This window comes from Filicampus tigris, chromosome 13 (assembly GCF_054856515.1).
Source record: "Filicampus tigris isolate MCC_2025a chromosome 13, RoL_Ftig_1.0, whole genome shotgun sequence".
NCBI lineage: Eukaryota > Metazoa > Chordata > Actinopteri > Syngnathiformes > Syngnathidae > Filicampus > Filicampus tigris.
The window spans coordinates 1,559,908-1,575,421 of NC_141229.1; the positions used below are offsets into that span (position 1 = coordinate 1,559,908).

General features: G+C 44.2%; 1 protein-coding gene and 1 long non-coding RNA gene across 5 annotated transcripts in view; one reads left to right on the top strand and one right to left on the bottom strand.

Annotated features, from left to right (window-relative positions):
* The window catches only part of LOC147137053 (uncharacterized), a 43,595-nt gene extending 28,985 nt beyond the window's left edge, over positions 1-14,610 (top strand). Inside the window, exon 4 of one of the 3 annotated variants that reach the window (XR_015089428.1) lies at positions 12,079-14,610. This is a non-coding gene — a long non-coding RNA (uncharacterized LOC147137053). Of the gene's footprint in view, positions 1-7,375; positions 7,520-9,749; positions 10,111-12,078 lie in introns of those variants that run through there. The other 2 variants (XR_015089429.1, XR_015089430.1) reach the window with 2 other exon arrangements.
* On the bottom strand, positions 9,916-14,607 carry LOC147137055 (cell division cycle-associated protein 4-like). Of its 2 annotated transcripts, XM_086050620.1 has the most exons (3): positions 14,453-14,607; positions 14,144-14,307; positions 9,916-13,246 (listed from the first exon to the last, which is right to left on the bottom strand). In XM_086050620.1, exon 3 carries the CDS (start codon positions 13,240-13,242, stop codon positions 12,577-12,579), a length of 666 nt encoding a protein of 221 aa, XP_085906746.1. In that variant the 5' UTR covers positions 13,243-13,246; positions 14,144-14,307; positions 14,453-14,607; the 3' UTR covers positions 9,916-12,576. The 2 variants fall into 2 exon arrangements, with proteins under 2 accessions (XP_085906746.1, XP_085906745.1); XM_086050619.1 differs by lacking the exon at positions 14,144-14,307 and having other exon boundaries at positions 14,453-14,600.
* Positions 14,611-15,514: the final 904 nt, after the last annotated feature.

The window sequence follows — 15,514 nt, forward strand, 5'->3', positions numbered from 1 at the left end:
CCATCGCCCCCTCCCTGCACGGACTCTTCATCCCTCCTTTCTGCTTCTTAACCCTCCTCTTCCTCCCTCCTCCTTGCTCATTGATCGCTCTCATCGGACAAGGACGTGCAGCTTCTGGCTCCAGCACTGATGGAGTGTGTGTGCCTGTCTGTGCCTATCTGCGTGTGTGTGTATTTATTTGTCGGTCCAATAATGGGCATCGGAGTGTGCAAATGTGCGTATGTGTGTAGGTCCGTCAATGTGCGTCCGTGTGCGCGTGTGTGTCTTTCTGTATGTGTGTGTGTATCTGTATGTCTACAAAATATGCATGTGTGTGTGTGTGTATTTGCGTTTGTGTAGGTCTGTGTATTTGTGTATATTTGTATGTATTTCTATAATGTGTGATTATCTGTGTGTCTTTTTCATGTATGCCTGCTTTCGTGGGTGTCTACGTGCGTGTGCTTTTGTGTGCGTGTGTCTATACGTGCGTTTGTGTGTCTGTATGCACTGTGTGTGTGTGTCTGTATACGTGCGTGTGTGTGTACACTGATAAGAGGCCATAAGTGGATTTGCCGCCGTATCCGTGCAGTTTTTCAAGCCCCCCTTTGTCGAGGCAACTTGAGCCAAGGCGGCCATGTCGACTCAATCAGACACAAGGAAACAAGCAAGTTGGAGAAGTTTGAAAAGTCGGCCCGTCCGATTCAGGCGGCGGGCGCCTCGTCATTAGCATTCCGGACCTCAGCGCTCCATTTGTAATTTTGCATTCAAGTTGCAGAGCGTGATCACTCGCTTTGAATAATGGCTGACACAATGAGAAGCTGCAGTACAGTTAAATTTGTGAAGATATTGAGGCCAACTTTCTTTGTCCATCCGTAGAGTGCTTGAAATATCACAACACAATCGTACAACACAATTGTACACCTTCTTAGCCACCGCCTGGTGAAATTAAGCAAACTATTGAATACATGTAGGTTCTTTTTGAGTTTCTTTTCTAGCTGTGGGCTATATATTCTTACTTTCCTTCTGACAATGTTTAGGCCAGCAGAGAAGGAAGGCCTTGCTAGTCCTGACCGGTTCATGACTTGTCTTGTTGTTCGGTAACCACACTCGCCAGATTTACATGGAGAGCTTTTTGACATTCCGATTGAAATCATTGCCGCTTGAAGATCTCTTGTCAGCTGTCTACATGTGATGGGGTATACGTCTTCCAACTTGCCGTTTACATGCGTCAGTGCATTAATGCAAACCGCCGTTTTACGGCCGTGTGACACGGGCAGATCAAAATAAACGATCGCATGATTTATCAAGATGGAGTTCATTTGCCTATTAAGCACAGTAGTTGCGGCTGTTTTAACACTTTGATCAAAGCAACAAATTGATAGAACAAGTTACAAGTTCTCCCATCGCAGGCAAGCTCTGGTAGGATGCTGCCATTTTCAAGTGCGTAAACGACACTACGCGTTTACGTCAAGATAGAGCATGAGCACTCTGAACGCAGCCTGGCTATCCCAAGTGAACTGTTTACATGCCGTTTGTTCAGATTGGAAAAAGGAATATACCAGCTCTGTGAATTCCATTCGGATTTAGCCTCTTTAGTCCGATTGAAGTGGATCATTTTCATTCCGGTGGATCATTTTCATTCCATTTCATTTTAATCGGACTACAAGGCCCTTTGAAAACCCTTAAATGACTGATTAGAATCCCCAAGTAGAAATGTGTGTGTAAATTTGGATGGATGATCCAAAAGGCATGAAAATGATGCAATCCATAAGGAGAAAGTGTTTTGGACATCGTTTGAAAATGTGCGCAAGTCAAAACAATCTTCTTCACTAACCTGCGCTAGCGCTGGAGTCAAGTCATTATTACAGTAACATTGGTGTGAAAAACACCTGTAGGCCATGAATATAAAATCATCAAAAAAAACAATGGTAACAAAATCACGAACGATTCCTCACCTTTTAATCCTGTGGTAGTCTTACACACTGGAAAAGGCGTAAAGTAGTTCGCTAAGTCCGAACAGTCGTATTCAAGGCCTGCTGTATTGCGCACGCCAGGCTAATAATTTTTTGGTCATTGATGGAGAATACAACAACAGCACTGTGGCTCTCCATTTTTTTTTTGCTTGTGAAGTTGGTCTACTTGACACTGAAACAACAAGCATGTGTTTCGCAAATGACCATTGATTATAATCGTAGCAATCATAAAACCGATTGAGGAACCCAGCCATTCACCGGTGTCATTTCTTACGTGGTTTTTACGTAACCGCTTGGAGAACATTTGTGTTTTTAGGCTCTGAAACACAGCTGTCAGTTAACCGCTTTTTGACATTTTTCAGTTAAAAACAGATTAGCCGCTTCCTTAGCGCCATCGCTAACGTCATTAGCAGCAGCTGGACACAAAAGAGGAAGATAAAGGTCAAATGTGTTTTGCCTGTAGGACCTGTCAGCTCTTCTGAAAATGCTCAGTAGTCCCTTAGGGTGTGGCTACCTAGTGTTGACCAGATTTGAAGAAACCTCCATTTGACTGCTTAGCGAGAGTGGACACAAGAGATCATCCCCGGTCCGTGGGTGCTCGTTAGTGCTAAGTGATGCCCATGTGAACTTGATGGTGCATTAGCCTCGTGGATCGATAGCGGGGCAATGCGAGGAAGTGGTACACTGTGACGGGCAGTCCAGGTGTCAGGTAGCTTCAGTTTTGGGCGGGCTCTTTGTTTGGCCATTTGTTTTGCCCTGCATTTTAAACCAGAGTGTCGTAGTATTCCCAAATGCCACTTCCAGAGTGTCGCGTTTCAGGAAACAATGACACGTGGCGTATCTGGAGGGATATTTTTAGTCTACTGGCACGCAGCTACTCGACTGCGTATTACTGTACTTGAAACTCCTCGGTCCTCATTTGATTCACATTGGAGATGATCATATGAGATCATCCCCCAACTCCTCCCGTCCACCTGCAGCCAAAGTGACGCAGCATTTATTTCTGGCTCACCTTCAAAGCAACATTCGCAAAGCCTCTTCGTTTTATGGCCGCAGAGGAAAGGAAGAAATATCTGTGACAAGCCCAAATGATGCATTATACTGTGTAGAGAAAAAGAACCATAAAAGTCACACTGACTTCAAATTTTGGTGCCTTTTACGTATACCGAGGATAGCACGTTTGTTTGCACTGAAATCTGATTTCGATAATAAAAAAAGAAAATCTGAAATCCACATTCACTACTGGAAGCAGTGCAGCCAAAAGAAATGCAAAAAAATGAAGAGAGCAGACAAGACAGTTTCACAAAACACATTGTAGAATTCAGCAGTTCCTGACCTTTGTGGCATAATTTAAATATATTTGTTGACTATGTTTTCCTATCTGGGGCTCCTTAAAGGGGGAAGTTGACCCAAGCATATTTTTTTCAAGAATATGTTCTATGCAAGCCCACTAGTTGAAACAAGGCATTTTGATAAATATTGCGTTTGTGGAACTAAAAGAGTTAATCCACCCGTTTTCAGCCATCTCAGGGGGCGGCCATTTTGTCACTTCTGTCGACTGAAAATGACATCACAGCTGCTCGGGGCTCAGGTAACAACCAATCACGGCTCAGCTTCAGAAAACAGGTCAGCCATGATTGGTCGTTACCTGAGCCCCGAGCAGCTGTGATGTCATTTTCAGTCGACAGAAGTGACAAAATACCCCCCCCCCCCCGTGCTAGCTAAAAACGGGTGGATTTTGCTGCTTAACTCATATTCCACAAAGGCAATATTCATCAGAATGCCGTGTTTCAACTCGTGGGCCTGCTGGGAACACATTCTTGAAAAACATATGATTGGGTTGATTTCCCTCTTTAGGTAATGGCGGCCTTATCCAAATCTTCCTCCAATTAGCCACACCTTGTCATTGTGATGCTGGCAGCCTGACGGCTGGCTGTCGTCGCTGTCAATCAAAGAGCATGGACCCTGCGAGCAGGCCTTGAACACGCAGGGCTGCAGCACAGCGCAGGCCCTTCTTCTTGCAAGCTCAGCATCTCATCAGTCGTCTTCTTGACACACGGCCAGAGGTTTTATCTCACCTCCAACCCTGCTCACCCACCACTAGGTTTATGTGGCACGATGACTTGTTTATGGAGATGAAATCCAAATTTATATTCACAAGCTTATCTCAAGTCATGACTTCTGATTTTGGCAGATAGTTTAGAGACTGGACATCTTGGTATATTGGTCCACTTGAGCGTAGTCCAACAGCGGTTTTGACCACTTTGTTCTCGTTGTTATTTGGATCTCTGGACGTTTTGAAGTCTTGCTGCTTGGTCCTATTTGTTTTTGTTCTTTTTAAACGTTCCGTTATTTTGATGTTTGGTTCTGTTGGTTTTGGGACCTCTTTGGAGCTTCATTCTCCAGCTGTTTCCATCTCTTACTCTCTAATGTTTGTTTGCATTGTTATCTGGACCTCTGGATGTTGGCGTGCTTGGTCCTGTTTCTGTGTGGGCCTTTTGGTCGGTGTTTGTCCCACTTGGTTTTTGGAAATGTGTCCGTTGGTCCACTTGGTACTTCATCGTTCAGCTACGCTAACCAATTGGTCCTCTGACATGTCCGTATTTCCATTGGTGATTGTTCCCGTTTCCACATGGACCTCTCTGTTGTTCTCTTGATAGCATTTGTGATTAGAAGGCAGCTTGAGGTTTGCAGCTCTTCTTAACCGGTCCTCATCGGCCAGGTGTTTTGATCTCTGATGTTTGTTTCCATTAATGTTTGGACCACTTGACATTTAGACATCTCAGTGTTTTCCCCAGTTCCTGTTTGGTCTTTTTGGTTTGCGGACCTTTGTTCATTTGGTCCACTTAATCCTTTCGCTACTTTGGACATTTGGTCTGCTGATGTTTTTTTTCTATTGTTGCCTGATCCCGTCTGTCTTTGGACCTTATTTCGCATGGAACTCTGTTTACTGCCTTGACTACATGCCGTTTAGTCCGATTGGTGCTCGGTCCTATTGGTGGATTTAACTATGTCGTATTTCCATTCATTTGATCGAAAACTGACGGTTAAAAGGAATGAGCAAATGAGGAATGAGCGAATGAGGTTGGACTGTTCTCGTGGTGCGGCTCTTACGTGAGGCTAATGTCTGTCATGTTTTGAGTTTTGTCCAAGCATTTTTGTTTGGTTAGCGGATTCTTATCGGCCGTGTTGAAATCGCATTATCCGCACTTATGTAAAAGAGATGCAGTACAGTACAGCGATGGTGATTTATCAAAGCGTCACCCTTTCCCCACATCAGTGTTGGAAATTTGTTAGGTTCCTCTGCATGAAGCGCTGATTTTATTTTCGACCGAGGCACTGGAACGCTCACCTTGAAATTCTTTTTTTATGGCTAAATAGGCTGAGCTGTTCACATGGCTCATGTTCATATGTTTTTAATTTGTCGTGAAATAATTGTAAAAGTTTTTGTCGACTAAATACTTAGCTGAAATCCACTGCTGGGATTAAAAGTAGAGATAGACCGATATGCTTTTTTCAGGGCCGATACCGATTATGAATAGTCAAGCAGGCCGATAACTGATATTTCGAGCCGATATTCATTTTCAGTGAAAACTAAAATATTGGCATCAAAAAATAAAACAAATTAAAACTCTTAACTTTGTTGAAATGCCGTTATCCGTCTTTGTTGAACAATGTTTCAGGTTTGCCTAATGCAGATTTTTTTTAAATCATTATGACAAGAAAATTTTTGACTGTATACATCTCTGTTATAAAATTTTAATAAAAAGTTCAAGGAGCACCCAGGATTGTCAGCATCTCTTAAAAAGGATAAAGAAAAACTTAAACAATAGCTCCATGTAGTTTTCTACGGTAAATTTCAAAATGACAGAAATGTTCAACTTTCACATATCTTTGTTTTGATTTCCAGTTTTAAATTGATTTATTATCGGCCAGCAGAGTTTTAAAAAAGGCCGATGCCGATATTCGTCAAAAAGCCAAATATAGGTGCCGATAATCGGCCCGGCCGCTAATCGGTCTATCCCTAGTTAAAAGTCCAGGATGCTGCTGTAAATTCCCCAAATATGTCTGTGGAAACCGATTTCACTGTTTTCTCCTTAATGGTTTTCTTTTTTGCCACGAAATTCTTTTTTTTTTTTAATCACCGATGGTGTGACATTATGTGAATTAGAGCTGTATATCAAGACGAGCAGAATGAATCCTTTGACTTCCCCCAAGGACAGAATGACAACCCTGACCCTAACGAACCATATTGTCCCTCGGACCAGCTGCACTGTGCCGGCTGCCAGTGGAGGAGAGGGTGAGAGTGCTGCGGCTAATGTCATTTACTGTGACTGAGGCCTCTTGTACATGTTCATTATCTCCACTTGGAATCATTTAGTAACATTTGCAAACATCCACTTGATTGAATTTCCAATTAAAAAGCACGATGCAAAGTTCAAGAGGCTGCGGTTGCCACGGAAACCACAGTTAACCCCCTCCACTTCAGCGCCGTAAAACGTGTGCGGGTGGACGTGTATCGCTAATACTTGTCATCCTTGTGATGAAAGCAGCGCCTCCCATGTGACGACCACGTGACGCCGGGCCACGCATGTGCTTCAAGGCGCCACATGGGCGAGACGGTTTCCCTAATTAGCCTCCTTTATAATTAATGCAGAGGAAATGAGATTGAACGCTCCCCTCCCGATTTGCCTAGAACACTGGTGATCATTACAGCCAGAAGCGCTTGCCGTTTGAAAACCTTGGTTTTAAGACAGAATGCATTGTCTGTAGAAATTTGCGTGTGAATGTTGCAGAGCTGAAATGCTGTTTTAATCCATTGCGTTGTTGTAATGTAGAATGTGACACTTGAAATTGGAATGGTTTGAATCTGATCCGTCGGGGTATGAGGAGGGAGGAAGTAAATGTGTAAAAATGTCTTCATTTGGGAACTATATTGAGGACATTTTGTAAATGGGGGGATTTGACAGGTAGTTCTCTAGATATCCTGACTGAGATGAATATTTTCATGTTGCAGTGGTTTGAATCGGTCAATTCATGTGGATGGGGGAGGTAGTTATGCAAAATATCCCCCAAGATGTTCCGAATGAGATCAATAGCTTACATTTGGATCAGCAAAAGATGGGGAACGTCTTTGTTAAATGTCGACATGTTTGGAATGGAAGAGTGGAAATTGTATAAATCTTTTGAATTGTGCCCAATTGAAAAATGTGGAAGGAGAAGCATGTCAAAAAGTGAGGAGAAGAATAATCTGCATTTTCACAACTATTGTAAAAAGTTGACATCTGAATGAATGCATCACATGGTTTTCTTGAGAATAGTACAAGATAAACACGATACTGTAGCAGCATGTGAAAAGTGAATGAGCTCAGTCATGAGATGGCATCCCAAATCCATTTCGACGTGAATGTTTGCATGCTCAGGTCACATTCCGGGCCTGGACCTGACTCTCCACGCTGTCTGGGGGCGCCTTGTAAATCACTTAACGGATCATCACGTCAAGAAAATGTGTCTTCTCAGCTCTCTCCCGACACACTCCCACAAGAGGATTCCAAAGCCGAGGCTTTTCAACCAGTCTCTGGAGGTGAAAGCGCTCAGGTTCAACACGCTTTGTGTGCATCTGCTGCCCTGATTTGCTTTGTAGTCCTGCACCCATCCCTTCATAATCCACTTTTACTTCTTCAAGAATGTCTGACTAAACGGCATCCGTTACTGTTGACCAGAAGATGCCTCCACAGAACTTGTGAGGGTTTGAAATCGTGTTGACACAAACAAGTTGCTAAGTAGCGCCATCTATCTGTCTTGTGGAAGTGTTGCCGGTTCGGTGGGCCTGCGCTGAGTCAGCACACCAAGCCCGGCTCGCCTCTTTTTCTCGTTTGCTGCAGTCAACTGATGTCGGCCATCTCGTGAAAAGCCAGGCGAGCGGGGCCGGCCGGACTGCGGTCAGACTTTTTATTGGACCACACCCGCAGCCCCGCAGCCCCGCCGTGACCGATGTCTGCAGCAAAGGCACAGATCGATCGCAGGCGCCGTTCACCTCGGTGGCTTCTGATTCATCGGTAGAAAGACAAACGTGGAGAAAAAAAAAAACAGGTTTAAATGTGCAAAGTTAACAGGAAGACACGTACAACTGTTTTTCTGGCTTGCATTCATATTTTCAGATGAGATGAGCCAAGAACAATGGTTTTTGATCAGAAGGAGTAACTTATTCATATCACCACAGGACTGTAAAGGGGAAGTCAACCCCTAAAGTGTCTTTACATTGTTGTATGCACCCCTACTAGTCTCAACGCGGCATTCTAATGAGTATTGCGATTATTGCGATACTGACCGAACCCTAACCCGTTGAGATGATTGTTGTGTAATAATCCTCAAGAAGATTAAGGATTTTATCACTGCAGAAGACGAAGGAGAAGAAAGTTAAGACTAGTAGAAGATAGTTACAAAAGGAAGATAATAAACATGGACTTAAACCGTAAGGTTATGGTTTTGATGTCACGAATTAGTCATTTAGTGTCTCATGGTTCCTCTCTCGCATGGTTGATTTGTTTGCTCTACTGTAGTTTGCAGGATTACACAAAATCGACATCACCTCATTTCCATGATTCTTTTAATAAATGATGAAGAAAAAATTGAGGTAAGAACCAACCTGTTTTTCTATGTAGTAGTAAAGACAAATGAATATTATGAAAAACACTTGAATGCGGTTAGACGATGCCCAGCTCTTTCGCTAACTATTAATAAGCGTGACTGATTGTGGGACGTAAGTACGTATTCCTAACTTCGAAACGTCATATGTCAGTGCCATCGTAAACCGAGAACTCGCTGTATGGTGTTGGTCATGCCTTGCCCAGTCATGTATGTACCTGCATTATGGTCCATTCGTCACTAGAGGGCAATATTCGCCGTCATTTTTGTGTCCTCGGCGGTGTCTGTTGACCAATTCGATGGTCTTTGCCCTGTGCTCAGACTTACAGGTGTGGTGCGGCTGTCACTCAAATAGTCAGAAACTACAGTATATTTACACACAAATACACGCATAGTGGAGGAATTATTTAGACACAGAAAGTTTGGGGAGAAAATTCCAGTCATTTACTGGATGTTTGTGCGTGGGTGCTTGCGTGCGTGTGTGTTTGCGTGATATGGGCTTCAGCAGTGCCCTACCCACTCAGAAGAACACATTATTTTGGAACTAGGATTTTTTTCTCTGTGTGTGATGTGCTGTTGTGTGTGTTGTCAGTAATATTTATCCAAATTATCCTAATAGCATAATTGTCTCCGTCATTTTAACATACAGCCATGATATCAATTAAAAAAAAAACTTGCTAAACCCCCCCCCCCAAAAAAAGACGTTTTTTTCTTGATGTTAAGTAATTTTTGGTGTGTTTGTTTCGTTTTTGAGAAAAAAATAAACACAAAATCGTCATTTTTGTAGTTTCTGTATTGTTGGATTAAATCTATAAAATATACCCCAAAAATACATCATTATATGAATTATCACCAGCAAATGCATCTTTCAGTTACATTTAAATATATATATATATATATATATATATATATATATATATATATATATATATATATATATATATATAGATATATATATATGTGTGTGTGTGTGTATATACAGTATATATAAAGATCGTCCTGGACAACATACAGCTTTTGTGCTTATATAACCCTCAACACACAGGCACACACACATAAATAACACAGCGGAGTTCTTTCCGCTTTCTATTAAATTAAATATAATATTTCATTGGTCAGCCTCCGTAAGCTCTCTGTTTTTCTACACAGAAGAGAGAGGCTGAAAAACAAGAAAACAAGTCACCGGAGCGTACGTCTCACGCTATAGGCCGAGCTGTCCCATTCTTGAACAAAACAAGCTGGAAGCTCCTCCCAATGGACAAGTGACGCAAGCGGTGCTTCCTCACCCCACCCCAACCTCCTCCGTCCTCCCCCTGCCTGCCACCCCCTCCCTCCACTACTTGCTTGTCAGCCTGTCAGGAAACATGAAGCCAGAGCACAGAAGAAGGGCTGTGGTGGTGCTGAGGCGGGATTGTGTGCTTGAGTCTGTGACGCTCAGCCAGCCTCAGGCCATGTCCACATGAACGCAGATATTGTCAAAACGGCCTGGTTGTTGGTTTTTTTTCCCTACTATGCGATAGGGCCTTTGGTCCTCAGGAAAACGGTGGGTGTTGTCTATAAAAATGCAGATTTTGGAAAAAATCCAAAAGTGTTTGTGTGTAAATGGGGGAAAATTCAGCCTTTTTCCACATTAGCTCCTGTTTTTGAACTTTAAAAAAAATGTCTGGGTACACGTAAACATATAGTGGCACTTTGGTTTACCAGTATCACAACATGTGATTATTTACCATAATTGTAACTTTACTACTGCTTTAGGGTACTTAGGAACTGACTACGGTGCAATTGGGTTGGGTAAAATTTGGGTTATGTCGTCGCCACAGAATAGAATTTCTAAACCGAGGACCCTTGTATTTACTTCAGTTACTGTCAATAACTAATTTAGGCTACGTCATCGTCGTAGAACAGAACTCCAAAACTCAAACTGCAAGTCAGCATGTCAGCCTCATAGTCGCAGGTTCTGGCTTTCAATATTGGGTACTACATTCCCAAAATTTTAGGGTCATTGAAGATTCTAAAATCTCCACAGGGGGTGTTAAGTGTGACTCGCCCGTTGGCAACCAGTCCACGGTGTACCCTACTTCTCTTGCAAAAAGTCAGCTGGGATAGGCTTGAGTTGCCTGCCGTGCTAAGGAGGACAAACCGTACAGAAAATGGATGAACAGATGGACATCTAGGACTGCCGATGTTGCTTTTTCAGCCTTCTGAGTGGATGAAATGCAGGCGAACCTCAACAAATGGATTCTTGGTGGGGTTTTTTCAAACCTCATTGTGATGAGCTCACACATTTTTGAATGTGTGGAGTCTGTGGACATGGCCTGAGACGTACAACCTTTAAGGCACATAGTTGAAATGAGACCAGTGAGATTTGGCCTGCTCATGGGAAAGATAAAATTATGAACAATTGGTTCACGGGAGTGTCAACATTAGAGGTAGAACTGGAGTAACCCACGCCGTAAAGGTTTTGCCCTCGAGCTTTTCATGTATAAAACTGCTTACATAAAACCTCAGCCGTAAAAAACAAAAAAACAGACAAAAAAACAAGGCCATAAAAATACAATTGGGGGACACGAGGCAGCAAAGTAGCACTAGTGGCTGTGATCGCTTTTCCACTGAGATTCCTCGTTTCGGAAAAACATTAAAAAGGAAAAGAGCTGAAGAACCAGTTACGATTGCGAGAAACAATCAGCCACAAAGAAGAAGCCTGTGGTCGCTTTTCAATCATAAATAAAATCGTAGTAGATAAGAATTCACGGAAGAGGCTTGTGGTTGAATGGTCAGGGTAAAGAAATATTTAAATGCGCTGTGCCACTGGGAGCCACTAGGGTCCGAAATTGGGCCCCAACGTCAGGTACCAAAGTTGGGTCCATGCCCTCCTGCTCGGCCGACTAAGCATCTCAATTAATTATCAACTCGCTAGACTCGGGTTTCGTTGTGAGTTGTGCCCACTACACCACAGGCAGAAAGGAAAAACTGTGCAGTTGTTGGGAAAGCTCAGCGATGCAACAGGCTTCACCCGGTTGATGGGTCAGCTTCTCTCAACATTGACCTGTCCCGACACGACACAAGCCCCTTTCACGCTGTCTCTGCCACGGTGCATCATCAAATAGTTGTCGGACACAGAGGTGGGCATTCCGTCAGGTCCGTCAGTCCGTCACTGATGGACGTCTGTTTTGCTGACGAATGATGGGACACCTTTTGAACAAGACGGACTGACGAATGACGGAAGTGGGGTTCCATCCGTCAGTGTAATCGTCATCCATCACTCACTGGCGGACGCCCGTTTTTTGACTTTTTTTGACTCTCGGACCAATGGACTTTTGACAGACTAACTGACGAACTTAACCGATGGATTGACTGGCGGACTGACGATTATAATTAAGTCCGTCACGAAAATGACGGATGATGAATGACGGACCAGCAAAAGTTAGTAAAATGCCCACCTCTGGTCAGACAGTGACAATTGCTTTTGATACAACAGGGTTGGTCGTGGCTTTGCAGGAATACCCTTGCGCCCAGCAATTGGTGTGCCTCCGACTACCACGGATCAACTTCAAGATCCCACTTGTCCCCCACGCCGGACATCGACCCATGAAAAGTCGGCTTTGATAGGCAGCATGTAAGGGGCTACTGTTTCCTCTGCAAAGTGTCTTGAGGATCCTGGACTTGCAAAAACGAGCGTGTCATGTAAACGAAGTGGCACCCGACACATCCTGTGTTAAAGTCACTCCTCCATCTGCGTCCTCGGCCGGGGATCAGACGAGTACAGTGAACCCCCGCTGTTTGCTGGGGGGTAGGTACCCACTACCGAACTCTGCTGCAAACAGCGAAAATCTACGACAGAATATACTGTAGGCGTGTTTTGCCGAGAATAACGGAGGACACGTCCCCCCTCATTACCCCCTTCCCAAAAAAAACTGTAGGCGAAGTCGCAAATGCTGAATGCGACTACGCAGGGATTCACTGTACTTCTGGTGGCTCAGGACTTGACCAAGATCTCCATGATATGGTCCAGCTCATTCAGGTCCATCAGACATGACTGGAGACCCCCGGCAGTGCCTTTCCCGGCCTCGTCCGCCCAGGGGGAAAAGCTGACGGGCCAGAGAGACCCCGCCGTCCAACCCGAGGACAGGTCAGAGGTCTCATACATGGATGTATCGATGTCCTCGAAGATATCGTCCATGGCTAAGTCGCCAAGGTAGCCCATGGCGTTCACAACATCGCTAAATGCCCCAATGTTCACTTCCTGGGAGGAGGATTCCAGCGGTAAGGACGGACTTTCTCTGCTACCCTCCGCACACCCGGGACAAGTCAGGTCCTCGTGCAAGAGGTGCGAGTCTGGAGCGCGGAGGACCGCATTCATGTTCTCCTCCGCGTTGCTCCGCATGTCGTCCTGGATCTGCCGCAGCGTGTTGATGAGCAGCACCGAGCGCCGCAGGCTGAGCTCCACCCCGGCCCGGTAGCGCTGCAGCTTCTCCAGGCTGAGGCCCAGCAAGCGCTGACGCATGTCGCCGGTATCGCCGGCGCCGCCTGATATCGCTTCCGTGGTGCCGACCTCGCCATCACTGCGCCGCTGCTTCTCCTCGCCGGCCGCATTAAACGCCTCCACACAGCTCCACTTCCGCTTCACGCCACGACCCAACATGGACCTGCGGGAAGGTTTTTCTCATAATGTTACAATTTTTTCCTACTAAAAATCAGACTTTTTTTTTTCCTCTATAATTCACATTTTCATAAAATGACTGTATAGTTAAGACTTTTCACATCAAAACACAACTTCTTCCCACATATAATACTGATATTTTATTTGTAATATTACAACTGTTTTTGCAACAAAATGGTCGTAACATTAGGACATGCTCTAAATATTTCAAAATTTTTAAAAATAATTACACATTTTTTGTCATAAATGATGACTTTTTTCCTCATAAAACTACAACTTTTTCTCAAATGATTTGGACTTTTTCTACATAAATTAAGTTGGGGTTTTTTCTTGGAGTATTACAACTGTTTTCTGAACAAGAACACGATTCTCTTATCACTTAGGATAGATTTCTCATAATTACACTGTACTGACCAGCACAATCCCTGACGACATCGATATCCCATTCCGTATCGATACTTTTCCCTTGCTTCAAAATGGAGCGGACATTTATTTGCCTTTTACCTTTCACACAGAACTGGTGTTTAACTATACTGGTTCTGGCATTCCTCCACCATCCCCTTTCATACAGCCCCTGTCCTTCCTCTGATGCTGCGCGACATCGGAAGCTTGGAAATTTGCGGCTTGATTTTCAACCTCCTATTCCGTGTCGGTAACTTTGACGCAGGAATGCGACCTAGGAAAATTGCCTTCAGAAATTAGGACATTGTTAACGCATGGTGTTAGCCACCAGCACGTTTGCGACCTGGTAGTACACCTCGTTTATGTAACAGTGACCAAACATGTCGAATTTCTCCTCCTGATGTCCAGTACCGACATTCTCAGCCGGGACACGTGGGAATTTCGTCCCATTTTTTTTTTTCCAACCCATGTCATGACTCACAGCGATGCGTAGGATTTTACTCATCCAGAGAAGGCGCCGGTACGTCGACATCCGTGCCAGGTAGATGCAGGTTCTAGAAGATGGTTCTACCCACCACAAATGGAACTTCAAATAGAGGGGTTTTGAGCCCCCAAAGCTGACTAGAGTCTCTATCCCATTTGGCTCTGATAAAACATTTTATGACAAAACACACGCATGCTGTCAATCATGCTGCTCTGGTGAGTCCGAACTCCGGATGGCCGTAACGAACCGTTCCCGCTCGTGATCCGAGTTTGAAAGTTCCGAATTAATGACTTAAAATAAACAAACCTTACGCGTCCTCGACCCGCGTCATGAGAGGACACAATCCGCCGTAAAGTCCGTTTTCTCCGGCCACGTGACGCCGCCGTCGAGTCCCGGGAGAGAAGATGAGGAATGTTCGGTTCGCTTGGAGGGAGCGAGGGGGTCGAACTGAAAGGTGGGACCTAAGCTTTCAGGCCGGCTGTGAGTGGTCCACTCGGCCGCCGTTCAAACGTCCACCTCCGCCACTCACGGGGCAGCGAATGTGCGGCGGCTGTGTTGCGTTCAAGTGCCGCTCAGAGAACGCAAGTACTCGGGTGACCGCACACGTGAGCAATCAAGTCATCGATGAGTCGCGTTTTTGTATGTGATTGATTCGGATGGTTTGAAGTGTAATGTTTGGAATAACTGCCAACCTTCCTGAAATCAAGCAGTAGCGAAAATACGCTTTTCAAAGACGTGTCATTCAAATCTACAGCAGTTTTCAAACGTTCGCACGTCAAAATTACACAGTTTTGTATTTTCTCTCTGGCGGTGACATAAAATATTCACTTTCAAATCTTTATTCGTGTAAATACATTTAAAATGCTTAGGAGTGGCGCAAATTCCAAAGTGACATGAACCGGAAGGTTTTGCAAGTTTTTCGTGTGTTTCCTGAACGCCACATTTTAAAGGGACCGATGACTCAGAGCTGCGGGGAGGGGACATGACCGGAAGCAGACCTGTGAATACCAAATAAGGAGTCTCCTCGTACACGTTTTTGCTCTCACGAAAAAGCAGTCAGCGCCTCACTCAAGCTTGCTCATTGTTTCTCTCATGTTCTTCTTTTCTTTCCTGAACACTTGTTCACTGTGGTTTGACCTACTTCTCCCTTTTATTTCTGAAAAAAAAATAAAAAATACACTTCCAAAAAAAACTTACTGTAGGCTATTTGTGCTAAAATATTAACAACTGCGAAATGGAATATTCTTTTAGTAAATTTGCGTAATTTTCCTTTAGAAAACCCGCCACCACAACCACGTGGCTTTAATGCCAGTGTTCAATAACAAAAAATAAGAACTTTTAGGGGACATTTTATGTGATATCAATATA